We start from the raw sequence: 27,484 nt of genomic DNA, 5'->3' as shown, positions 1-27,484 counted from the left end.
CAGTACAGAATTTAACCCAGTTGAAACGCCAAAATTCTCCAAAGGCAGTGCCAAATTTGTGAACATGTTATAACGTGCACCTGCAAAAAGAAACCAGTCATTTTAACAGTAGTATCCAGTGCTCATGATGTTGCTGTATTTCCCTGGTTGGAGACAGCCAGAGCCCGAAACAGAGCTCTCCTAACACAACTAGAAAGCTTCCTAAAGTTTCATGTTCTGTTGCTAGTTGCTAGTGTAATGAGTTGGAGATTTGCTTGAGACCGAGGTGGGATTTGAACACCGGCCTCTCTCTCGTCCAAAGAATTGCCAGACGAAGGAAGTTATTTTGAATTTGAGGGTTACGTCATCGGGGAGCGTTGTCATCGTAACCTGCTCCGAGCCTTAGCCGCGCCTCACACAATGTCCACAGTCCACACCCAACCCTGACATGACCGGTATTTATTTACAAAACACATCGCTGGGAATTGGGACAAACGATCAAGACTGTCAATCTGGATGACACATGACGCTACTTTTTGACTATTATGTTCTTGAAAGTTTCAAAAACACATGCGGAAGCCTTGATTCTCCACCAGGAACCACAGCATGAATAGAATTTATTCATTCAACAGACACTTTTAACCATTGTGACTTAAAAAGTGTGATATATATACAGTACTGTGCAGAAGTCTTAGGCACCCTAGACTTTATTATACATATATATATTTGTTTGTGTTCGTATAAAAGAACACATTTGAGATTTCTAAATATTAATTTTCCAAAAGATTAAATTGTGACAGAGATATTTTTGCATTTAATTAAAAAAAAGTAACATATTACTGTAAGCAATTTACTACTTTTTACATAAAAACTTGATCAAGGCTGTCTGAGAACAGAAGCAAGGAGTCAACCAAAATCTGAAGAAGAACTGTGGCAAGTTCTCCAACATGCTTGGAACAACCTCCCTGCTGATTGTCTTATAGAACTGCAGGACAGCGTTGGCCATCTCAGAGAAGTGATGCAGTTTTAACGCTGAAGGGTGGTCACAAAAAATAATGATTTGATTACGTTTTTACCTATTCTGCCAAATGACTCAAATGTAATGTAAAATGTATAGTATGTTTATTTAGTAATAATCTTATCTGTACAATATGTTATACGGGTGCCTAAGACTTCTGCACAGTACTGTATACTATATCATATATTTTCATAGTAAGGAAAAAACTAAAGCGTTTGAGATAAAAGAGAAGAGAAGAAAGCTGAGTGCAATAGGCTGTTTAAATAGTTTAAACAGGTGGGGTCTGAGAAGGGGAGCGTGGCAGGTGGGGCTGGGTTTGTGAGGGAGAGGCATGCCAATCGGAGGACCACGCCTACTGATTAAGTAGGCACACACCTGGGCTTGGCATTGGGTGGTTCTTCGCCCCGCATCATGCGTTAAAACTGTAATGACCACCTCGTTGTGCATTATTCCTTACATATTCCATGTGTACCATGCACTTATTCGGTCCTGCTTAGCACTCGCTCTTATCAACTTCTTCCCAGGCATTTAACAGTGTTGTGGTGTACCTTTAAAGAAATATAGGAGTGGTGCACAATTGGATTTGGAGGGATACAGTCAGTACGGCTGACTCCTGATGGTTAAAGGACCCCCAAAAGATAGCATGATGACATTGCAGATGCTCCATGTGAAATTTAGACTCTCCAATCTGGCCAAAATGCCTCTGAGTACTATAATTCAGCTAGGCTACTACAAAGGAATTAGGGACATTCTAATAACGTAAGAGAAAAAAATTATTTTTACTTTTACTTTCACTTGTATGGCTCCCGCGCCTTCAGTACATGTAGCCGACAGCGCCCTCTAAAGTACAGAAAAATACTTGCATGCAAAATTATCAACTTGATCAAGACATTTCAACCAGGGCTTGTTGGTCACTTTGGATAAAACCGTCCGCTGAATAACAAATTATTATTTATTTATAGCTAGCATTGTGGCAACTCGACCTAACATCCTCAGGATGGCCTACACAGTTATTTTGTTGGGAGTGTAAAAAAAAAACTGGAAACAGACAATCAAGGGAGCCATTACGAGGCTGAGTAATAGGGGAAAATGGGAGGACTATGTATAAAAAGGCAGGTAATGCTGACACTGATCACCTGATATGGATGTAAATACTCTCCAATTAAAGGTGACAGTCTTCACTTTAACTCCACATTCATTATTTCATTTCAAATCCAATGTGCTGGAGTAGAGACAAAAGAACATGAATTATACCACTCTCCAAATACCCCACTGTCGGTCTAAGGCAGACTGACAGCACAACTTCAAAGTCCTCTGTCTGAAAATAAATGCTTATAGCCTACGTAAAACAATTTAATTGAAAACCATGAGAAATTAATAACTAGCTGTTTTATTTAAGTCCAGTGGCAGTTCTCAACTTTTTGGTGGTAAAATATAAAACAGTACCCCCCAACTACCACACACACACACAATTATTTCACTCAGCCTTAGGATTGTGCAAAGTGGCTCCTCTCGTTTCTTGACTTAAGTTTCAACTTTAAATATGTTACACGTACAGTATATTCTTATTATCAGAAATTAAACTACAACGTATTTTTTTAGTTCCATCGACTGTGGTGCAGTGAGCGCAACCAGGATACATATGTGTAAGCTTCAGCGATTTACTCAGTGTGTGAATAAAGATACGTGCGACGCACGACTGTGAGGCAAACATCTCGTCTCAGCAATAAAAACTACAACTCCCGAAAAGCTCCTGTTTTCCATGTAGCGAAACATCCTGTTGACCTCTTAACCCCATGTAGTCCAGTGAACGTATCAATCGCTGGCTACGTGGAAACATGGAGGAGTAAAGCAGAAATCGGCAGCCATCGGTGGTATTGAAATTAGTTAATAATTACCAGACAGCGTCCCGTCGATATAAAAGTTGTGGAAGAGTCACTGAACATCCGGACAAAGAACACTCCCTAGGAAAAGCTGTCACTGACATCAATCAGTGAGAATTTTAAAGGTATGTAACGATTGTACTAGCACGAGCTAGCTAGTTAGCTATGTCACGTATTGCAAGATTACACTCGCTAGCTAGCTATATGGATAGATCTTACCTGGTAGGTGTGTTCCTCACTTGATCCCCAAAACGATAGATGGGGTTAGAAGCTAACTTATCAAGCTAACGTTAATCTGCATTTTCACAGTCTTGCTTACTCAGTAGCGGGCTGTTCTAGCTAGCTAACGTTATATTGCTTGAAATTGGTTGCTACTACCTAACTTAACTTATATCTAGTTGGTATCTAGCTTCCTGGTTAATGGAGAAATAACTTGCGAGGTAACTAGCCACCATCGTTTGGCTTACGTTCTTCAGCGCTCTTGGCATATTTAAATATTGTTTGGCATATTGCTGAAGTGTTAACCAACTTGGTTACTTTTCTGTAATATTTACGCATACTGGCGCTTGCAATAACAAAGCTAGGTTTTCATTATCTAGCTAATTGCCTCGTTTGATAGATTGCTTTAAAATATTATTTATCAGTTTTAAGGCATTAGCGAGATGGTTGGCACTAACTAAAATTGGATGACAGAGAAAATGATAGCTAACGTAAGTGCTACTGCAGATGATGGGAGTAATTACTCTACCGAATTGCCAATGCCAATTTAATTAAACGAACGTCGATTGACTCCCGTGTGCGTTAGCCATGTCGTTACCTCGCTGCACACTGATGTTAGTGTCCAGAACAGACCTCAGCGATTGTGTGGACATCCCATCACTTGATTCGGTTTGCACAGCATATTCAGGAGAAAGTGTCGGAAGTAATCTCACTGCTGCCAATGTCTGCATCCAGGCGCATTGTTGTTCAAAGTAAAAAAAATCAGATTTAATGAATGAAAACAGTGGTAATAATCTGGGATGCAGTGAGTGTTTATTCGAGCCGACACTGCAGGCAGTGTAAAATTGATTTTACACAACTTTGTATAACCAGTGGATTGGCAGCCCCAGAGGGATACGTGCGGGACTACCTAGTTAAAGATCCTGCAGGCCTGAGTAGGATTTAAGTGCTAAACTTACTTCACTGTTATATGATGCGTTAATTAAAAAAAAAAAAAAAAAAAAAGCGTTCTTGTAATATTTACTAAGACGCATGTGAATGATTTGCAGATTTAAATTGTTACTGAGGAACGAATTTAGTTTGTCCATATAAAGTGCACTTGACATTTTAAAACCAACCACCTCCCGTTGCCCTTGACTATATGCATTCTAAAAGCACGATTTTGCTGTTAAGGATGCTGATCAATAATCTGTGAAGCCGCAGCTTCCAGCAGTGCTCTTCCACATGTTCCTATGTGATGGGCTAAATGTGAAATGGAATTCAAATGTTGCGGGAATAACATTACATTACATTATTGGCATTTGGCAGACGCTCTTATCCAGAGCGACGTACAGTTGATTAGACTAAGCAGGAGACAATCCTCCCCTGGAGCAATGCAGGGTTAAGGGCCTTGCTCAACGGCCCAATGGCTGTGCGGATCTTATTGTGGCTACACCGGGATTAGAACCACCAACCTTGTGTGTCCCAGTCATTTACCTTAACCACTACGCTACAGGCCGCCCCTTAAGACGAGAAAATTGGACCTGCAGCTCTGCTCTAGTTATGCCTGAAATGTTCATATACATAGCCCATTTGTTGTTATCTGGTTGTATTTGCGGCATATTGAATTTCTGTTTCAAAATGCCCATAATAAAAAAAAATTAAAAAAAATGCTATCGATTCATTTCGCCTTTTGGATTGGATGAATCTTAAAATTGGTGTCTTCAAATCTGAAAGAGATTTGGATCTTTTGTGATCTAGATTCCCCCTGAATGGAATTTCATTTGGTTTTCTTATAAATTATGCAGCATGAACCTCTGTTAACCATGGCCTGAAAGAGCTGTCCTCCTTAAGTTGTGATGACTAAAATCAATAGTAGCTCATACAATGTGTGTGGGAGCCTGCTGTGAAGGATTTGATGTACACAGACTCCGGGATCCATTGACTGAGACTCTGATGTAGCGGTGAAGTTAGCTGGTGAAGTGTATTAATGTTGAAGGGTTCTCCATTATTCATTGGCACATTCTCACGCTCAGTCGTAATACTGCTTTGCTTTGCTTTAGTCTCTCTTGGGGTTTTCTTTACTGCTCGAGGAAGCGGCAGAAGAGCTGCAATCACATTAGCGTGTTCATGTTGTGGTGGAATGCATGTTGTCTCGAAGAGTTCAGTTCAGTCTTCACTGAGACAAATGTATGGAAGGAAATGTTTGATTTATTATTCTGACCGGTGCACATATGCAAATATACTGAACACGCTGAGTTTCTCGGAGCCAATTCTCATGCTCCCCCTTTAAGTATCCTTCTATTCCACACAACTTTAAGTGCAAGGGAAAATTCCCCAAATCATTAGCTTTACAGTGTGTGAACTATGTAAGCAAACTATTCAGAATTTAAAAAATGAATGAATAAACTATACCAATGAAAAGCTAATCCTTCTGTATTACAACTTCTATATGTCCTTAAAATGTAATTTAAGTAATAGGAAGTATGTATATGATTTGGATGGCATGTCTGACAATTCAACAAAATGCAGAGGTAGTGAAGATGTCTCATCAGCTATGGAGAGGAAATCCATAAGTGATACGAGAGATATAGGCTAGTGTGCAGATCTTAGTTTGAGCTGGAAGGAAGGCATAGTATCAGTGGTGGTTAAAAAGTGGTTAAAATCAGGTCATGGTTACTTTCATAGAGGTTCTGCTGCTAAAGGAAAAAAACAAAACCTTTTTAAGACCTTAATGTTTCAGACCAATCTGGCAGTGCTGCGCAGGGTTTTCTGTGCATATTGACAGTTCATTAGTAATTCAGTGAGTTCCTGTTCTTTCCCTTGGTCTCAGCTAGCTCAGCTCCCCCCCCCCCCCCCCCAGTTTTCAGTCTAGCATCTGGTTGTTTGATGTCCCATATTAAAATGCAATATGAAAACAAAAAATAGATGCTATTAAGCTTCACATTCGGGAATAAAATTTACAAGATAAGTTCCTCCTGCTGTTGGGATATGTATGTCCGATCGGTCGTAGCCCTGTCGTGATATTATACCACGGGTGATGCTCTTGAGACAGCCGTGAGCTCTTGTATAGAATATTAAAAAATATTTATCATACTTCAATAATGTACTGGGGGATGAATAATTCACCGGGTGTGCCAAGCATATCTCGCACGTTCTAGAATATGTACACAGAGACGTCCTTTCTGTGGCTTATGTCAAGTCAAGCGGGGCCGGGCCCTTCGACGCTCCATCTCAGACCGCAGACACGCCCCGGGGGGGCCTCAGACCGGCTGTTCCACCAGGTGTGTCAGGGAGAGGCCTCCCGTCCATGTCCTGCTTAACCAGGAAGCCTCACCTGTTTGTTGGTTTATGGATCGTTCCTGTCTGGCTGGCTGTTCCGTTTCATATCCCCTCTCTCTCTGTCAGATTCTTGATAATTAAACTGGCTGAACTGTCAGTCTCTTTCCAACCCCCCCCTGCCTATGCGCAGACCCCTTGATGCAGTAGTGACAAACACCAGGGAGCCTAATTAACTCTGTAGCTGATATAGATGAGGCTGTTTGAGGTCGTTTGTGCTCCTGCTTTTTGAATGTTTTGAACTGTGCCAAGCTTAGCTACATTTTCACATGGGAAGAGGCTGTGGGGTGGCCTAGGTTATGTTCACGACAAGATGGGGCTTGTTGAGAGAACAATTCTGCAGTTTAGTGTACTGAGGAAAATTGAATTTATTTTTATGAAATTGTAAGGAGGCGATAATTTTTTACTATGTCATTAGAAAAATTCCTATGTATTTTTTTTTTTTGAGTGGGTGGTTCCGTTGATTTAGCTTTTAACTTTACGTCTGCCCTTCACATCGTGTCTTTATTGGCGAGCTGCAGAAATCAATAAATATGCATAATACCAACAAGCCTCAAGTGGCTGAAAATAATTTCAGAACAACGATGTGACCGTGGATGTTGTTTTTGGAATGTTTTATGGAGGCCTTGCAATGACTGAGTCATTGGCCAGCAGTTGATCAGTAAGTTCTGCTTAAGATAAAATGGACCTGATTAAACTGCACATCTTCATGTTGCTAACCCTGGGCGGCGCGTCAGGGCGAAGGTGCCGGATTATTAATTTTTTAAACTCCGATGTAATTGAGCTGCTCTCTCGTATGTTTACTGTGTATACCTGCCTAGGTCTTCTGTACTCCTGAGGCTCAGGTTACCTGATAGGTATGTGTTTTGCATCTCACACTGATTGGAATAGCTTTTGATGATTGTTTTCCCCCATTAAACAAGCGTGGCGCATACACATGACATTGTCATATGCATGGAAATTAGGAGTGTATATTTACGTGTAGCTATATCAGAGATTATTCCCTCATTGCGTGGTTGAAGTAGAGGAGACCATTAGCTGAGAAAGAGACATTTGATCTATCATGTTCTTTTGTCTCTCTACTGTCAACACCTGCAGTGTCCTGGCCTTCATGCCCCGCTCTCTACCAAGCAAGGCACGGGTGTGACCCAAAAACATTAAATATGCACTTCATGAACATCTTACGGGTTTTTGTTCGAGTTACAAGGTTAATGGTTTCAGAATCATTCCGATAGCATTGTGACCTGTGGTGAAGCCATGCCAGCAAGTGGGCGAATTGGTTGGAGATTACGCCACAATGTTAGACACTAGGGCTGCACGATATGAGGAAAATATGCGATATGCCATAATGTTGTTGCGATGACTATAGGACTTGTGAAAAATAAACAAATACTGAAGTGTGCAAGTCTTTCTGCATTAGATACACTGCTTGCATAGACCCCCAGAAAATATATATGAATAGCCTATACCCACTGAATAAAGCAAATGAAATACATGCTTCTATTGTACAAATTGCACTTGAAGAGCAAATCAATTTAACGGAACTTAAATTTAAACGAATACTATTCATCGCGGTTCGAAGCAGTCTTTTGCGATGTGTTTATTTCACATGTTCATATCACGATGACAAGAAATATACAATATTGTGCAGCGCTACTCCTGTATACAACATCCCAAACCCAATAGCCCAAGTAGGACAAACCTGTGTGGTAGGGGCTGGGCGTGTGTTTCTCACTGTGGTACCCGTGTGTTTCCCCGTGTATGCCGCAGGGTCCGGCCCTGTGGGAGATGAGGCTTTGAGGTGGGCTGAACAGGACCAGGAGATGGGAGCCAACATCAGCCAGGTCAGCGACCTGTCGGAGAACCAGAGCCTCAGAACCCTGATCGGCACCGAGTCCGTGTCGGAGAACGACCCGTTCTGGAACCAGCTCATCTCTTTCACCTTCACCAGTCCCACCAACAGGTGAGTGCCTGATCGCCTCGCAGGTGGCCAATGCTTTCACAGGTGGCCTTCGTCACCTTAAATTAATTTTTAATGAAACTTTATGGTAGAAAGTTTCAGTGTTTTTTTTTTTTTGTTTTTTTTCTTGACCTGGTGTTTTGAGGGCGACATGGCTCAGGCAGTAAGAGCAGTCGTCTGGCAGTCGGAGGGTTGCCGGATCGTTCCCCCACCGGGCTGTGTCGAAGTGGCAGCCAATCGCCGTCGGAGTGTGTGTATGAATGGGTGAATGAGAAGCATCAATTGTACAGCGCTTTGGATAAAGGCGCTATATAAATTCCAACCATTTACCATTTATAAATACCAACCATTTGGTTTCCAACAGCAGTAATTGGTGATTTTTCGCATTATTATGTAGCATTTTCTCTATGTAAAATTATTTGTCCTCGGCAGCATGAGAAAGTACCAAAGTTTGTTTGGTGACTTTGAGCACAGTGTCTAACACAGATAGCACAGGCATTTCACTTTAATGTTTAGTCTAAACAAAATTTAGACTGTGAGATTTATTTGGGGTCAATTCAGATAATTGACGTCTGCTTTAATGAAAAAAAAAAGGAAATAATAAAATAACTAAATGAAGGCCAGAAAATAGCCTTTTCTGTTGTGTTGTATGCTCCTCCGATCATTCCCTCACTGAATGCGTACTGTGTCTGTCACTGGATCAATTTCCACACTTTTACTGATTACATTAAGAGAAATGTAATGTGAAATGCAAAACTTATTTTAATTCGTGTAAAGCTGGCCTTCATCCAGAAGGTTCAGGGCTCCTGCCCTATCCCAGGCCTGAACAGACAGGGAGTGGTGCGGTCTGTAAACAATTGTGATGGTGTGACTGGATTCTAAACCAAACATGGGCGTTTGTAGGCCGCAGCAGATAATATATGGGTTAACTGACGTAATCCTCCATTCAGGCAATATCCTTCTTCTCTGGTTAATCATCTTCGCAGAGTAACAATGACCTTTCCTGTGTTGAAGAAAAAGCCATAAATCTGATTTTATTGGTCTTTTCTATTTACCCTATGTCTATGCTATGTCATCATTTGTAGCAATGCTTGTTTTCTCTAACAGAGCCATGACTTTTGGTGGAATTTGAGTGATTAAGGATGACTTACTGAATTTGTATTCTTCTTGTGTCAATTTGTATTCTTCTTGTGGCTATTCTTCAAAATAGCCTTGTATCTATTTTGACAGTGTGTTTATTCAATGAATTTGTGAGGAAGAATAATTTAGTAGGCATCTCAACATGTTCTTTTCTACACCATTTGTGACAGTGAAGATTTGATCTTTATTTCCTGGTTATTTAAGCTGAAATGTTATAGAATCTAAGGGTCACTTCAGCTTGAAATCGACTGAAACAATTGTGTCTTAGAAATGACTTTCTACAGAAAGAGGGTTTCTTTATTTTGATTGTGCAATGCACGTTGTTGAGGGCCTTGCTCAAGGGCCCAACGGCTGTGCGGATGTTATTGTGGCTACACTGGAATTCGAACTCCCAACCTTGCCTGTCCCAGTCATTTACCTTAACCACTACACTACAGGCCGCCCAAGACCCATACAAGGAAGATTGACGAACGCTTGGTATTTCCTGCTTAACACATTTCTTGGTGTTTGGCATCTTTGGCAACTTGATTATATTTATATCTTGAATGTATTGCTGTCTTGAGACTTGGGCTGAACAACAGGGGGTGCTAAAGACCTGGGCTATGTTATGTTCCCTGTTCCTCAGAATAATTGAACACCCTTTTGCCCTTTTGATGGTGCTTTCAGGCATGTGAGATCCAATGAGTCAATTATTTGTGAACAACCTTCCAAAAAGTTCAAAGCTTTCATCGTTGCCAGCAAAAAAGTAGGTCACCATAAAGGTTTCTGCTCTAGAACTAATTTGTTGGCACAAATACCCCGTTGGGTTTCCAGTTAAATTGTTTTCTATGTAAATGTAAAAAAAAGAAAACCCACAACAACTGGTTGCTAAGTTCAAGCTAAACTTGGGATGTTATTCACAGTCAAATCAGTTGGGGAAGTATTCCCAGTGGTGAGTGGGGAGCAAAGGTAAATGGACTGCATTTATACTCGGTGAGCACTTTATTAGGTATTTACTAGACTTATTTTTAGACTTCTTCTGCTGCTGTAGCCTATCGGCTGCTGTAGCCTATCCACTTAGAGGGTTGATGCGTTGTGTGTTCTGAGATGCTCTTCTGCATAACACTGTTGTAACGTGTGGTTATTTGCATTACTGTCACCTTCCTGTCAGCTTTGACCTGTCTGGACCTTCTCCTCTAACCTCTCATTAACAAGACATTTTTGCCCACAGGACTGCTGCTCACTGGATGTTTCTTTTGTTTTTTGCACCATTCTCTGCAAACTCTAGAGACCGTTGTTTGTGGAAAATCTCCAGGGGGCGGCAGTCTCTGAGACATTCAAACCATCCTGTCTGGCACCAGTAATCATTCCATGGTCAAAGTCACGTAGACACTTCTGGTCTTAAGGGTGTAACATAATGAATCAATTTTTCCCAATTTTCAACTAATTTGTCTGAGTTCGTAAGTTATAGGTTACCCTTTCTATACTATACATTCATTTACAGTAGGTATTTTTATTTTTATTACTTAGTTAACAACTTCTGACATGCCCCAAGCAGTACTCTTGTCCTAACAAATTCAAATGCTGGGAAATGAAGAGTTGATTGTCAGTGAGCTCCTCCTCCACACCCTAATTATGTTGCAACAAAACATTGTTATTTTTTAGTTCCGTTTGGACCTGGGAAAAAAAAAAAAAAAGTCCTTGAATGTGATAAAATCTGGTAGCCCTGTAATTAACTCTAGTTTATGGTTCATTTCCCTCTCTGGCTTGCCCAACGTGTCGTGCAGGTGGAGACTAGCTTCACCGAGGTGAATTCTTGGCATTGATTGTGTGAATGTCCAGATCCACGCTGATGGGCAAGGTGACCTAAGACTCAAATCTCTTCTCTCTGTTTCAGTGGGGACTCCAAACTTTTGGAAGAAGCCGTCATCCCACTTGCCAAGATCTTCAGTAGGTTTCTGCACTTTTTTTTTTAATCACAGTTTTTGTTTTCACTGTTTCAATGTCAGTCCAAGTTATTACATGTTTCCAGGGTTCTCAACTGTTTGGAATCTAAATGGGGACATACAAAGGCTAACCCGATGGAGTACTGGTGACAGGCTTTTCGTTTTTTTATTTTTTTATTTATCTGTCTCCCATTATAACATGTAAAATGACCTGTGGGAATTAATTCAGCCTCTATTAATGTAACTTATAGGCCTTTTTCTACAGAATGTGGAGAACTTGTGCTTCAGGGCAGTCTGTCTGCAGATGATGTTTATCACAGCCGAGGCCTGCTGTTTATGTTACGAGCTGACGCCTTCCTTCGATTAAGTCATGCCCTCTAACCCCCGCCTCTCCCGTTTCTCAACCCCGCCCGGCCCCCCGCCTCTCCGCCTTGATGTCTGCGCTCCCCGCTCAAGTCGAGAACAATCCCAGAACAGGAAACTTTGGAGCCCTTGTGAGAGTCTTCCTCGGAAGAACTAAGGAGCTGAAAATATCCACGGAATGCCAGGAGTGAGTATGAGAAAATAAACGTGCCGGAGCCAGGGAGACGGCGGTCTCTCTGGCCAGCGTGACCCCCCCCCCCCCCCCCGCCGTCTGGCTGACGCTGAGCGGAGCGTCGATTTAAAGCCCGCCGTAGTTATTCATTTCCCTGCGGGAGTTAAACTGCGACTTCCACCGGGCGGGGCTAAGCCTGTCCCGCTGTTCCGCGGCTGTGACGGCCGCGGTTGTGTCTGCGTTTGCTTTGCGGGAGGGAGGGGAGGGGAGGGGAGGAGCGTTTGTTCATTTTTTGGTTCCGCCTTGGCGAAACGGTGCGGATATGAAGCTGCGTTTTGTAGGAAAGGACGTTCAAGTTAAATGCTTTTTTTTCCACTTTTTGTTGGAGGGTTTCTTAATGCTGTGTGAGCTCTCGTCTCCAGCGGAGTCTGGTGGCAGTAGTCACGGTCAAACCGAGCCCTGGACCCAGCTGCTAATGAGAACCCAGAGAGCCGGCTCTGATGATGGTGGCCCTGTGGGATTGAAGCTGTAGACCCTCTGGCAGAACCAGAACCTGGCAGCAGTGTCAGAACTATAATTGGGCCTGGGCGGCAGGGACAGGGGGGGTTAAAGTTTGGAGTAAATGTGGAGCTGCAGATCTAGGGTACATGTCTCCAGGGCTACGGGGAGGCTGTACTCCCAGAGAGTGTAGTGTGTGCAGAGTGCACGTCCTTGTGTGTGTGTGTGTGTGTGTGTGTGTGTGTGTGTGTGTGTGTGTGTGTGTGTGTGTGTGTGTGTGTGTGTGTGCATGTGGGCTTGCATTGACATGACTACCTGTGTGTGTGTGGGCTTGCATTGCCATGACTACCTGTGTGTGTGTGTGTGTGTGTGGGCTTGCATTGACATGACTACCTGTGTGTGTGTGTGTGTGTGAGGCTTGCATTGACATGACTACCTGTGTGTGTGTGTGTGTGTGTGAGGCTTGCATTGACATGACTACCTGTGTGTGTGTGTAGTGGTGTGTGTGTGTGTGTAGTGGTGTGTGTAGTGGTGTGTGTGTGTGAGGCTTGCATTGACATGACTACCTGTGTGTGTGTGTGTAGTGGTGTGTGTGTGTGTGTAGTGGTGTGTGTGTGTGTGTAGTGGTGTGTGTGTGTGTGTGTGTGTGTGTGTGTGTGTGTGTGTGTGTGTGTGTGTGTGTGTGTGTGTAGTGGTGTGTGAGGCTTCATGCTTTATTCTGAGTGTTTATCTGCGTGTCGTTTGCGTGTCGTTTGCGTGTCGTTTGCGTGTCGTTGCGTGTCGTTGCCACGGGTGCATGGGCTCGCATGTGTCTGGAGCTCCTCATCAGAGGCGCATCCTTCCTCCCTGCGGTTGGTGTGAAAAACGGGATCTTTCAGCCTGAATCAAGGCCCTTCTCCCCGCCTCACTCTGCCCTGCGCCGCACTCAGACTCGCACAGCACTCGTCCAGGGGGCCCAAGCATGTTCTCGTAGTCGCAGGGATTACCTCACTGTCGTCCGAAAGACTGCGGGAGCCCCCCTTCGTGTCATCCAAGTCTTTCTTAAGAGATACGCCCAGAAGTGCCGTCAACTGAAATTATACACGGTGCGCTGACACCAAACTGGGTGTGCTGACGACGGTAAGGAGAAATGCCTAATGTTCAGATTTAGTCTTATGTGCTCGGTTTTTAAAAAAATGTGCACCCTGTCTTTGCAGTCAGCTGTTCATCTGGCAGGCACACAATGCCCTCTTCATGATCCGCTGCCTGCTGAAAGTCTTCATCAGGGAGATGAGCGAGGACGACCTGCAGTTGCAGTTCTCCTACCAGGAGAGGGCGCCAGGCTCCTGCGGTGAGTGTGGAGGAGGAGCAGTGGCAGTGGGGGGGGGGTTGCTTGACTCTGCGGGCAGGAGTGCTGCCTGTTTGAGAGGGAAGGTGGGAACAGTGAATGCCCGATGTGAATGCTTCAGTGCACGGCATCATTAAAAACATTCAACCTTCACAGCCTTGACTGGAGAAACTCAAGGTTCCGCATTTTGAGAAAATTGCGGTCAAAGGGAAACGGTCGCTCGGTTTTGTAATGTTACATTTTTCTTTCAGTGGCGTGAGGGCGATGTTGATCGGCACTAAAATAACATCACAAATTGCTTCTTTTTTTTTTGTGCCAAGGGATGAAGACTTAATGCAATGCAGAGTCTTGAACAGGTCAAATTTGAACATCTGCAAGTCTTAAGTGAACCGTTTGTGTCCGGAATTCACTCCGTTCACTTTAAGCGAGTATCTCTGGAAATGAAATCTCAAAAGGAGCGAGCTTAATTGCTGAGCAGTGGCACGCAGGCTGACGCTGTTGCCTTATTGCTGTGGAGCAGAAAAGGGCGGCTTGGTAATTGTTTTCTGTAACTGAATTTAATTGTTTTTGTTCGACTTGTCGGAATGGATGGAATCGGGTAATTGGCATAATACCCTTTGCAGTTATTTACTTAAATTTCTTATGAGACTAATTTGATATTGAGGATGAACAGGGACAATTAATTATTGGTTTGGCTCAGTTCCCCTGCCTTTGAATGGGTCGTATAAAGCGAGATTTTGTGTTAGGGCTGCAAATATCAGTGTTTGATACAGTTGGACACTATTTATATTCGAGGGGGTGTTGGGAGTGATGGCTGTAATTTCAGTGGTTAGCCCCAGTTTTGTAGACTAGCACATTTCTGAGACCAGGCTGCTGAGCTTGTCCTGTTGCCTCTAAATTATTTCTGTTTCTTGCCTGCGCCTTGAGTGAGTGTAGTAATGGGAGAAATCGTCTATGACTTGTGTACAATAAATCGTTTTGGCTGCAGAGGCTACTGCCATTCTGAGTCATGTTCGCTGAGGGCTTTCTCCTGGTGACTCTTCAGTAATGGAGACAACACCCAGTATCGAAGTAGGCAGCATATCAGCTTTTAGAAGGATCTAGTGCTTCACGCTTTTATTCTCTTTCATCCCTTGTTTTCCTGTCGCCCCCCCCACCCCCCCTTTCCTCCTTAATAAGTGAGCAGTTATAGAGAAAATGAAAAAAGATGTTGGAAAACATAGATGACAGTAAGCCTTTTGAATAACAGCCTCATTCAGGCTGGCGGCTGTGTTAGTGAGGGCCTGTCGGAAGTGCCGCGAGTTGGAAGTTGCAGTCGATGGTCATGGACGCCAGCAGCCTGTCTTTGCACTCCCAATGTTTTCCTCTTGCTCCCTTGGCCCAAAAAACGGGAGATTTCACTGGGAAAGTTAATTTTTTTCGGTTGTTCTGAGGAAAAGCAGGATTTGAGGTTTTTCTTACTCTGGTGACTAAGGCTGCTTGAGAAAGCGATACTCTCCCAAGCTGCTACGGGACTGTGAGAAAATTCCAGGCCCAAAAAAAAAAAAAAAAGAATATCCTTATCCTTCGCTACTCGAAACGTTGCTCTTTGGGTTGTTTGAAATGGATATTTTAGGGGTAGAGGTTCACCGATGCTCGCTCGAGGGATATCGAGGTGTGTTTAATTAAAAGCGCTGCGGTTCAAAGGTGCCTCTCTTTCAGACCACTGGCTCCGGGGGCGGAGGAAGGCCAGGGTTCTGAAAGCGCTCTGCCTTTGTCCGTTGCCCGGTGCCCTCTCCGCGGCTCTTGCTTTGAAGGCTGCGCCCTGCGGCCGTGCCCATCGGGCCCGGCCCGGCTCAGGGTGGGCTTTGCGCCTCTAGCACGGCGCTCCGCTCGCTAATTGAAAGACGGGACGACGTGGCGGAGATAACGAGCCTCCGGTTTCTCTCTCCCTCCCCCCCTGCAGAGCCCGTGACTGAAGGCCTTCTGGAGGAGGTGATCTGCAACCTGGTGCATCTGATCGTGGAGGTGCCCCTGCTGTGAGTATCCCTGGCGGGGACGGGGAAGGGGGGCGGCGGGGGTCTCCACGCCCGCCGGGGGGCCAAGACTGCCCTCGGAGTGGCCCGACTGCACTTGTCGGCTGATTTTAATGGGGGCTGCGGATCGGATGAAAGGCTGGTCTCGCCAGCGAGCCGGGAACGCCTGCGGGGATCTGCCCACGTTTACACACACCAACGTACCACAGCCCAGCGCGCTCATTACCAGTGGAGCTGCTTTTAGGTACTGGAGAAATGTGAAATGCTCAAAGGACCCGTCCCGTCTATCTGCTGAATTAAAATGCACTGAAGATTATTCGATCATTAGAGGTGTACACTTTATAACAGTACAGGGTCTCTGTTTCTCTTCGCGCCTCGATCGGAGACGTGCGTAAAACGATCCGGCTTTTTTTTTTGTCCGCTGCGAGACAAAAAGTGGTAAACGGCGGAAAGTGTAGTGCGGAGAATGTTCCGGTGAACGTCCCTCTTGTGTGAAACCCAGGAGGTGGACTGTCGGTTTCGCAAGCTGTCGTTTACGCCCCGGTCTTCAGACGTCTCCCACGAGCGGCTTGTGTGCCCGTCTCTCCCTCGCTCCCTCGCTCTCCCCGGGCTCCGCCCGCTCTCATCGCCCCCCTATCAGATATAGATTTCTGGCAGAGGTACAGAGAGAGGTGCTGAAAGGAGCGGGGCTTCCGATTGCACGGCAGACCGGTCTGCCATCTGCTCGCGAGGACGGGGGGTGAAGGGGAGAGGCAGCGCTGTAAGGGGAGAAGGCTCCCCGGATTAGGCGGCCGGAGGGCCCGGGGTGGGACGTGGGAGTGAGAGGAGTCAAAGCCACACACCGAGAGAGACAGAGAGATGAGTCAAAGCCACACAGAGAGAGAGACAGAGAGAGAGAGAGAGAGAGGAGTCAAAGCCACACACAGAGAGAGAGGGAGAGAGAGAGGAGTCAAAGCCACACACACACAGAGACAGAGAGAGGAGTCAAAGCCACACAGCGAGAGGGAGGGAGAGAGGAGTCAAAGCCAGACAGAGAGAGGAGTCAAAGCCACACTGAGAGAGAGAGGGAGAGAGAGAGGAGTCAGAGCCACACACACAGAGAGAGAGAGAGCGAGAGAGCGAGAGAGAGGAGTCAAAGCCACACACAGAGAGAGGGAGAGAGAGACAGAGAGAGGAGTCAAAGCCACACACAGAGAGCGAGAGCGAGAGGGAGAGAGACAGAGAAAGAGAGAAGAGTCAAAGCCACACACAGAGAGAGGGATAGAAAGAGAGACCGACAGAGAGAGTCAAAACCACCATGGGCGAGAGCCAGAGCCAGAGAGGGAGAGAGAGAGGGAGAGCCATCGTGGAGTGAGAGAGAGAGAGGAGTCAGAGCTGCCATGGGTGAGAGAGGCCCAGGCTCCGTGCTGAATTGGCACGTCTCGCCGCCCTGGTGGCTTTGTGGGTTGCCGTGGCGCCCTGCTCGGTGAGTCAGCCTGGATCTGGCCCATCACCGGTGTCCATTTCAAAGGGCCTCTCCCCCCTTCGCCCCTGCCCACCACTCGCCTTTGTCCTCCCACGCCCGTCCAGGGCTCCGTTTTATCTGTGTGTGTGAATGCACACACACACACACACACACACACACACTGTCCAGGTCGGGCTAGCTGATACCCACGTAGAGGTCTGTCACACTCTCTTAAGGTGGAATCGCGCCCTCCTTCTTTGAACAAAAATGCAATGCAGGGTTTTTCGCTATAAATCATGGCTTTATTCAGCCAAGATTCTCATTTTGCCAACCTCTTTTGGGAATACCCCCCCCCCCCCCCCCCCCCCTTTTCACTGTGTGTGAAATTGGGTTGCTTCGTCTTCCGGGGGTGTCTGTTCACTGATGGGTGATCCCGTTGCGTGCAGGCGTGAGTGATAAGGAGGGCCTTCCCAGTGTCTCCGCTTCTAGGGCTGATTATATAAAGCGGTCGCAATAACCTCTGATGGATTACGATAGACGGCCGCTAGCGGAGCGATGCGTACAGGACGGCGGCGACAAAGCCTCTCTCCACGAGCGCGCGTTATATTAACGACGGTGCCGTGCCCGGCAACATCCTCCGCGGCAGCTCATATTTACATGACGGTGTGGACATAGATTATAAATTATGATGCGGCTGCATTTTCCGTCTTGCCGTATCAGTCATGCTAGTTTTTATATTGCGCCGATAAATCTCTAAACGCGGGGGTGTGTGCAGGTGGGCAGCAATGCAATTATGGCGGCTGAAAGTGGAAATGATAAATGCAGACGGTGCGCTGTCTCTTAAGGGCTTAAAATGACGCCAAATTGGTCAACGGTGGCAGTATGCAAATGTTTCAGCTCGGTTTTTCACCGTTTTCACTTTTCGAGGCGTAGGACTGTTGCACTGCGGTATTTCAGTACATTTGAAAAGTCGCATAACCAAACTCCTGTGTGATTAGTAATGAGACAACCACGTGGATACAGGCTCAGGTACATGACTGGGACCCAGAAGATTGGTGGTTCAATGAGCAATGCCCGTAACCCCACATTGCTGCAGGGGGGGATTGTCCCCTGCTTAGACTATTCAACTGTGAGCTGCTTTGGATGAAAGACTTTGACAATTTAAAAATTGTATTATTATTAAATTATAGTCGTTGGACGTGTTGTACTGGTTTAACGCCGCTATAGACTTTGACTAAACGCGCAATATCACATTCTATTCATTTGTAGTGCCCTAGTGTTGTTGTGGTTTTTAACCGGAGGCCGGGGCATGGAGGAAACTGCCCCCAAGGAGACGCTGTACGTGTGTTCAAGATGGCAAACTTTAGCCAACTCTTTTTCTGTTCTCCTCGAACGTTGGCTGACGGTTTGAAGAGGTAATGACTGCTGTTCGCTGTTTCAAACGCACGTCATGACATGATGTCATATTGGGTGCGTTCCCCCCGCTCTCTCCCCCGGCGCGGGAGCAGGGCAGGGGGAGCAGGGCAGGGCAGGGCAGGGCAAGGGGAGCAGGGCAGGGCAGGGCAGGGCAGGGGAAGCAGGGCAGGGCAGGGGGAGCAGGGCAGGGCAGGGCAGGGCAGGGCAGGGCAAGGGGAGCAGGGCAGGGCAGGGCAGGGCAGGGCAGGGCAGGGCAGGGCAGGGGAAGCAGGGCAGGGCAAGGGGAGCAGGGCAGGGCAGGGCAGGGCAGGGGAAGCAGGGCAGGGCAGGGGGAGCAGGGCAGGGCAGGGCAGGGGAAGCAGGGCAGGGCAAGGGGAGCAGGGCAGGGCAGGGCAGGGCAGGGGAAGCAGGGCAGGGCAGGGGGAGCAGGGCAGGGCAGGGCAGGGCAGGGCAGGGGGAGCAGGGCAGGGCAGGGCAGGGCAGGGGAAGCAGGGCAGGGCAGGGGAAGCAGGGCAGGGCAGGGCAGGGCAGGGGAAGCAGGGCAGGGCAGGGGGAGCAGGGCAGGGCAGGGCAGGGCAGGGGAAGCAGGGCAGGGCAGGGGAAGCAGGGCAGGGCAAGGGGAGCAGGGCAGGGCAGGGCAGGGCAGGGGGAGCAGGGCAGGGGGAGTGTCGGGTGCTCGCTTCTCCTTTAGAAACCGGCGGCTCCTCGGGATTCGTTCAGGGTATCGATTCTCCGCCTGGCGCTGTGGAGGCGGCCGGCTCGTCTGCTTCCTGAAAGCTCGTTTCAGGGTTGCTTTTCTCAGCTCCCCTGCTCCAGGTCATCAGTGCCGACCGCTCCAGTGAATCTCCTGAAGTACAGCGCGGTCCACGTGCTGGATTTCCCCCCGCACAACACCTCCTGGGCGTGGTCATACGGTGGAGATTACCACCTGACATTCGTGGGTATAAATGAGTGATGCATGTGTCCATCAGACGGATGCCGCCTCACAGCAAGGAGGTCCAGGGTTCGAATCCCCGTCGGCCGGGGCCGTGTTTGCGTGGGTTTCCTCCGGGTACTCCGGTTTCCTCCCACAGTCCAAAGACATGCAGGTCAGGCTGATTGGAGAGTCTAGATTGCCCGTAGGTATGAGTGTGTGAGTGAATGGTGTGTGTGCCCTGCGATGGACTGGCGACCTGTCCAGGGTGTATTCCTGCCTTTCGCCCAATGTATGCTGGGATAGGCTCCAGCCCCCCTGCGACCCTGTTCAGGATAAGCGGGTTCAGATAATGGATGGATGGATGTGTCCATCAGCTGTCGATGTCCTTGCGCTGTGCCCTGCGTTCGGTGTAGGGCAGAGGTATGAATGTTTGGCCTTTAAAACGAGTGCTGTGTGAGCACGTGACCACGCGTTAAAGCTGTGGAGATCATTGAAGTTGTCACCAACTGCCTTTAATGACCAGGTCAGTCGGAGGGTTTCACTTGTAGGTCCATGTAAGAGAGGCTTGACTGATGCTACATGTTCATAGGTTTTCCTATTTAAAGCAAGATGGAGAGTAGGTTGGGCAGTTGAAGGACAGGAATTGGCTCTTTTTTAAGGTAATTTACAGTTGATGTTTTTTGTTTTTTTTGTTGGGTAGCAGAATGATTTCCGAGTTAGACATCTCAGGATTATTGCTCTCTGGCTATTTTTCTGTGAGGTTCCTCACATTCCTGCCTCATTGTTTTTTCCCTGGTTTCCTACCTACGTGCTCTGGAAATCAAAATGTAGGTAGGAAAATCTACGATGTTAAAATGTCAGCAAGTTCTGCGTTCTGCCCTGCTCTTCTGGTTTGCTTACGAATTAATGCTTGTCTAGTGCACAATGTTCTTAAAATGGGCAACAGATATTTAATTTACCTGTGGCTTATCCTGGGATATGGTCGCTGGAAGTTTCCTTTTTATGATATTAGGTTTGACCTTTTATTTATTTATTTTTACACGAAAGTGCCGTGTGTTATTAATGCAGTCAAATGTTAGTTTCTGCACATGCGTTTTGTGACTGGAGGATTCTGCATTTTAACTGATGCTCTGTGATTTTGTGGCCCCCTTGGCAGTTTGGTTTATGGCCCTCAGCCTGCAGTGTAGAAATGCTGATCTTTAGGGTTCATTGCAGCTGTGCTGATGATGAAGTTTCATCTGAAGCCGTTTTATGGAGTAAGGACACGGAGCTCTTCAGAAACCCGGTCCAGAGCCCCGCATTTAAGTGTCTGACGGCAGAATTGAACAGTGGTGCTGTGATTGCCTGGAAAGGCAGTCGCTTCTTCCGAGTAAATGTTGTTGATCGCAAGTGTGTGAATCAATTAAGTAGAGCGGAATAAAAATGAGCATCTGTCCCACTGGTTTTCAGTTTGTTTGCACGACTGTTGATTTGTACGAAATAAATAGGAAACGACAGAGCCTGAAACCACGTGGCACCGGCACACGTAATATTCCTCGAAGGCGTTGCGTCGGGTAAGATTTCGACGGGGACGCGTGGCCCTTCATCAGGAGACGTGATTTGAGAGTTCTCCGTTCTGTCAAACGGGGACAAGGAGTGCAGACCTTTTTCCCAGCATCCTGTTCACCGCTGGCTGCGGTGCTTAAGGAAGCGGCCGAGAGCGAGGCCGCTTTCCTGTCCGTTTCGGGGGGCCCCGGCGGACTTCAGGAGCCCCGGCGCTGGCAGCTCTGGGAATGACATCAGCGCGGCCCTCCGGACGTGGCTCCCTCGCGGGGGCCCGATAACCCCGCGAGACCCCTGGAAGTGGAAACCTACGGTCCAGTGGCGCGGAAGGAGGGGGGGGGGGGTTTGCCAAAAGCCGGCAAACAAAACACGGATGTCGTGTCCTTTTGTCCGCTGTTGTAAACTGCGTGCACCCTGAACGGGCGTTGTACCGTCATGACGCTAAAGCCAAGGCGCCCGTTCGGAATGAAGTCGTCGAGCGAGCCTAAACTTAAGAAACTCGTCCTCCTCTGCTCATTTTCAGGCTTGCTGGTGAAGTCGGAGGACGGCGTGTGCTGTAGGCCGTAATACGGAGCGCACTAGAGCTGAGGGAGAGCGAGCCCAGCCCAGAGGAAGCCCGCCGGGCCCCTCTTTCGCAGAAGCCGAAGCGTTCCTGCCGCGGCGGCCTCAGCAGCTGGGGCCCCGTGGTGAAGGGGCCCGTGGTAAAAATAGCCGCGTGTTTAGAAAGTGAAAGGAGGCCGTGCCAAGTGCGGGGAGCGAGGCGGGGGAGCGGGCGCCCAGCGGAACGGGAAGCGGCCGAACAATGGAGGAGGGGAGCGCTCGTGACTCTGGTCCGGGAACGGGGGCGCTCCGCGCGTTTTCTGAAAGGGAGGGGGGGGGGGGGGGGGGGGGTCAGCCGTATGAGAGGGGCTGTTGCTGGACGTGAATGCGTGGCAAACCGATGCCCCACCTCCACTCAGTATAGAGTTTTTTTTTAACAGCATTGGGGATGTGGGGGAAAATGGGGGGGGGGGGGGGTAATTGTGATTTGGATTATGTGCTGAAATACAAAAAAAAAAAAAAGAATTTCTGTTAAATTGCATTCACTTGTAGCCTGCCCGGACACGTGTTTGTGTGTCTGTGCGTGCGTGAGTGAGTGTGCGTGTCTTAGCTGGGTACTGGCCCTAGAGGAATTCCGTTTTTCTGTAATATGTTCCTATATTTTGAACTTCTAGTGTAAGCAGCCATTTCCTCCCCCCCCTCCTTCCCTCAAGCTCACATGGTGCATTCGATTTTTGTCTGATATATTTCAGATTCTGGTGGAGTGCTTAATAGCGGTTGTGTGACAATGTGGAATCGGAAGGCCAAATGGAAGGAAGTCTGAATAAATCTCTTGTCCTTTGCTTCCTCCTCCTCCTCCTGCGGACAGTGAAGAGGGCCTATTTCATCTTCATTTGTTGTGGCTGTTGCACACCGTGTTCCCAAATAGCCAACGGGAACGCATTCCTCCCATTCCACAGGTTCTTCCTGTGTCCCCCGTGCCCCGCGGTGAACCGACTGAACTGGACTCTCGCGCTGCGGTGGAGTAGTCTCTGTGTTTTCCAGGTTTATTATTGGCTCACAGGTATCCCCCGTGAGAACCGTCTCACCGGCCTCAATGCGCCAAAAACGTTTGAGTTAGGTTTCCTCCCGCTGTTTTTTTCCACGACCGATAAAATGGAATTGAACTGAATACGTGAACATTATTGTTGCGTGGAAAGCTGGGCCCTTTCCTTAATGTACAATTGAGCAGTGATCGTGCTCGTGCGGTCTTGCTTGTTAATCCTGTTGTTTAGGGCTCCTGCAGTAGTGGGGCCATCATGGAAAAAATAAAATAAGGAGAATGCATGCAGAGTCATCTGTCCATATGTACTGATGAACTGTGACTGTCTTACGCATAGCATGACATACAGATGCATAGTACACATATAAATTAATAAGATGCTTAAAATGATTCATCAAAGCTGAAAAGTAAATGCTTGTGTTTGTGTACGAGCCCTGGAAAGCTGGTGTTAATATAAAAAGTAATTTTATATATAAATAGTAAATTTAACTTTATACTTGTGGAATGCTAACTTGTTGGTTAAATAAATAAGTAAATAAATTAATAAAAATTCAAACCCTTAACCCACTGAATGAATTATTATGCAGTGCACTGTACCCCTTAACAATACACATGCATCATAATGTGGGGTGAAACCGGATGCAGTCGCAGTGCATATATATATGTGTGTGTGTGTGTGTGTGTGTGTGTGTGTGTGTGTGTGTGTGTGTGTGTGTGTGTGTGTGTGTGTGTGTGTGTGTGTGTGTGCGCGCACAGATCCTCTGGGTTTGTAGCTTGGCTAGCGTGACTCCGTTGCGGTCATGTGGTGTGATGTTGTCCGTGTGCTGCCCCCCAGTTCAGCAGCCTCCCGCAGGTTTACGTGCTAACACCGCCCGCAGGTTTACGTGCTAACACCGCCCGCGGGTTTACGTGCTAACACTGCAGCAGGTTTACGTGCTAACACTGCAGCAGGTTTACGTGCTAACACTGCAGCAGCAACAGCCTCCCGCAGGTTTACGTGCTAACACTGCAGCAGCAACAGCCGCCCGCAGGTTTACGTGCTAACACCGCAGCAGCAGCAGCAGCCTCCTGCGGGTTTACGTGCTAACACCACTGCCTCCCCTCCTCCTCAGGGACATCACCTACAGCGTACTGTTCGAGGCTGTCACCTCGCTCCTCGTCCTGCTGTCCTACCAGCTCCTCCACAAGGAGATCCTGAGGGAGGGGCTGGTGTACAAGTACCTGATGCAGGGCCGATGGTGAGTGGAGCTGTGCCCGTAAATGGTAAAGTGGTAAAATGGTAAAGTGGGAAAGTGGTAAAATGGTAAAGTGGGAAAGTGGTAAATGGTTGGCGTTTATATAGCGCCTTTATCCAAAGCGCTGTGCAATTGATGTTTCTCATTCACCCATTCATACTCACACACACACCGACGGCGATTGGCTGCCATGCAAGGTGCTGACCAGCTCATCAGGAGCAGTTGGGGGTTAGGTGTCTTGACACAGCCCGGGGCGGGGATGGAACCGGCAACCCTCCGACTGCCAGACGACTGCTCTTACTGCCTGAGCCAATGAGACGACTACTCTTACTGCCTGAGCCAATGAGATGACTGCTCTTACTGCCTGAGCCAATGAGACGACTGCTCTTGCTGCCTGAGCCAATGAGACGACTGCTCTTGCTGCCTGAGCCAATGAGACGACTGCTCTTGCTGCCTGAGCCAATGAGACGACTGCTCTTGCTGCCTGAGCCAATGAGACGACTGCTCTTGCTGCCTGAGCCAATGAGACGACTGCTCTTGCTGCCTGAACCAATGAGACGACTGCTCTTACTGCCTGAGCCAATGAGACGACTGCTCTTACTGCCAGAGCCAATGAGACGACTGCTCTTGCTGCCTGAGCCAATGAGACGACTGCTCTTACTGCCTGAGCCAATAAGAGAACTGCTCTTACTGCCTGAGCCAATAAGAGAACTGCTCTTACTGCCTGAGCCAATAAGAGAACTGCTCTTACTGCCTGAGCCAACGAGACGACTGCTCTTGCTGCCTGAGCCAATGAGACGACTGCTCTTGCTGCCTGAGCCAATGAGACGACTGCTCTTGCTGCCTGAGCCAATGAGACGACTGCTCTTGCTGCCTGAGCCAATGAGACGACTGCTCTTGCTGCCTGAGCCAATGAGACGACTGCTCTTGCTGCCTGAGCTATGACGCCCGTCCCCCAGCGGTCTCATCGCTGCCGTTTTCTGTGAGCGCACTCCCGTGGGCGGGGCCCGAGGACATGTCCTCTTGGTGAACCAGCGTTCCTTTCGGTTACAATGGCGTTTTTGTTTTTGCGTGTATATTCGAGCGATAAACAAACAAAAGCCTGCTTGTTTATTTTCTTAGGAAGCTATTTTGTGTTTTTTTTTTACCCCCCCGGAACTTATATAAAATAAAATAAAAACTGATGTATTGTGGAGCTATTTTCTGTTGCACCAATCAGATGTTCCTGTTTCTTGCAATTATGTAATTTTGAATCTCAAAATAAGTTCTGAATGAATAATGAATACTAAAAATCTGTGTGAGCTGTATTATGGGATTTGGCCTACTTTGATAATTCTTCAGTCTCTCAAACTTCAGAACAATCTCTGAACCACCTCTGTGTTTTGAAGGGAAGGATAGAAGACATGTCTTCCTTGATTTATGTTTTTCCATAAAATACAATATATTTGACATGGATCGAGTGGTCTACAAATGGTGTAACAGTCCTGCCCTTACATGCCATGTCCGTCCCTTGACAGGAAACGGGCACTTTGTGGTGTTAACATTTGTTTTGTGTGCCGTTCACAGTTTGGACCTCACCAGCCGATTGGTTAAGACCCTGCTTTACAACTTCATCAGACAGGAGAAGTGCCCGCCCCCAGTCACCCACATATTCGAACCCCAGTCTGAGGGCGGAGGACTGCTCTACGGCCTAGCCTCAGGAGTCGCAAGTAAGCCTGCCTCACATCTGATCTCCCCTTCCCACGGAGGGGTGCACACTCTCCCCTTCACAGCACAGAGAGAGACAGGGAGTCACCCATTCACAGCACAGAGAGTCACTTATTCACAGCACGGAGAGAGACAGAGAGTCACCCATTCACAGCACAGAGAGAGACAGAAACTCACTTATTCACAACACAGAGAGAGACAGAGAGTCACCCATTCACAGCACAGAGAGAGACAGAAACTCACTTATTCACAGCACAGAGAGAGACCGAGAGTCACCCATTCACAGCATGGAGAGAGACAGAAACTCACTTATTCACAGCACAGAGAGAGACCGAGAGTCACCCATTCACAGCATGGAGAGAGACAGAGAGTCACTTATTCACAGCATGGAGAGAGACAGAGACTCACCCATTCACAACATGACGAGGGGTAGGGACTTGCTTATTCATGCATAGACTGGCCGGCTCATTAACTCACTATTCCACTCTTGTTTTGAATACACTCATGCAGATGCACAGACACACAGACACACACGTCTTTACTCCTTTACTCCTTTACCGCTGCCTCAGTATTAGCCCGGTGTTGGCAGCATGTCATACTCACAAATAAACAAATCTGTTGAGCAGAAGTATGTTTTACATGTGTTTCCATGGCGAGAAGGCCGCTCAGGCATTCGGTTGGTGTCAGGTTTGTGCTTGCGATTAGCCTCAGTCCCCCTGCTCTGCCACTGCTATTTCTGGAGGACACCTGATGCTCTGGATCTCCCTCCAGGAAGAAGTGACATCATTCTGTGAATTAGCCAAATAGAGGCCCCGGGATCTCAAAGTACCGTCCTCTTGTCACAGAGCTGGACACTGCCGGAGTTAAGCGCGTTATCGAGAGCGCTTCAAATTGGCGGTGCTGTTTTTCACATTGCATGCTGAATCATGTGACTGAACTCTGTGAACTGCAGAGCCAGGCTGTAGTGACCAGCCAGCTGACCACCTCGACACAAAGTGAGCTTGCGTCTGCCGAAAGCTGGGCTTCTCAGGAACAATTTAGCTTGGATTTTTTTTATTATATTTTGATTTGCTACAGTTTAGGCATTTTGTTTGGAAAACTGTAATGGTATCTTTTAAACTGCAGGTTTATTGACGTTTCAGTGATGACACTCGTTCAGTAGCTTCCTGGTGTGCTGCGATCCTCCAAAGCGCATAGGTTTTGTAGTGTATATCTATCTTCTTGGCAAGCCCAGATAACCAAGCAATTACATTATAGTTTAAGTCCCTATGTAAAGAAATCCCTTGACTTGCCCCCAGTTAAGACGAGTGGGTTTGTGCCAATAGCCTCCTGACTGGACGGCTGAGATTCAGACGGGAAGCGGAATGCAGGAAAACAAATCTGAACGTAACTGGAAAATCCATACTGCAAACATAGACTATTGCTTATTGCAGGAACTCGTGTTGAACTTCCTGGTCTTGTTGAGACGCTGCTCACTAGAGCCAGTGTGGCTATCCAGTCGCTATTTCAGCCACTCATTTCAATGCAGGTCAATGGAAACTGTCAATGGTACATATACGAAGCCAATCATTTTTTCCCCCCATTAGAAAATGTAGTTGCAATAGGTTTTTTTTTTTTTTCCTTCTTTGTCTGATGTCCCCCTGTGCCGATTTATATTATTGTTTTATCTGGACAGTATTTGACATTTCTGTTGACGCCGAGTCACTGTATCTCACGTGCTTAGTGGATAACCCGGACTCGACTTCAACTTCAACTTCATGCCCATCTAATGGTTCCCTGTTTTCCTACTGACTCTGGCTCTAATTTGTACGACACAGTGGGAAGA

At 47.2% G+C, this 27,484-nt stretch overlaps 1 protein-coding gene across 1 annotated transcript in view; it reads left to right on the top strand.

Moving 5' to 3' along the window:
* The first annotated feature begins 2,821 nt into the window (after window positions 1-2,821).
* Window positions 2,822-27,484, top strand: part of dym (dymeclin) — a 98,502-nt gene continuing 73,839 nt past the window's right edge. The window contains exons 1-8 of the mRNA XM_061263498.1: window positions 2,822-3,005; window positions 8,188-8,380; window positions 11,394-11,446; window positions 11,899-11,992; window positions 13,672-13,805; window positions 15,748-15,820; window positions 23,830-23,955; window positions 25,519-25,661. Coding sequence (XP_061119482.1) covers window positions 8,241-8,380; window positions 11,394-11,446; window positions 11,899-11,992; window positions 13,672-13,805; window positions 15,748-15,820; window positions 23,830-23,955; window positions 25,519-25,661 — 763 coding nt within the window. The 5' untranslated portion in view covers window positions 2,822-3,005; window positions 8,188-8,240. The remainder of the gene's footprint in view (window positions 3,006-8,187; window positions 8,381-11,393; window positions 11,447-11,898; window positions 11,993-13,671; window positions 13,806-15,747; window positions 15,821-23,829; window positions 23,956-25,518; window positions 25,662-27,484) is intronic.

This window comes from Conger conger, chromosome 12 (assembly GCF_963514075.1).
Source record: "Conger conger chromosome 12, fConCon1.1, whole genome shotgun sequence".
Lineage (NCBI taxonomy): Eukaryota > Metazoa > Chordata > Actinopteri > Anguilliformes > Congridae > Conger > Conger conger.
This window is presented reverse-complemented; position numbering and strand designations above follow the sequence as displayed.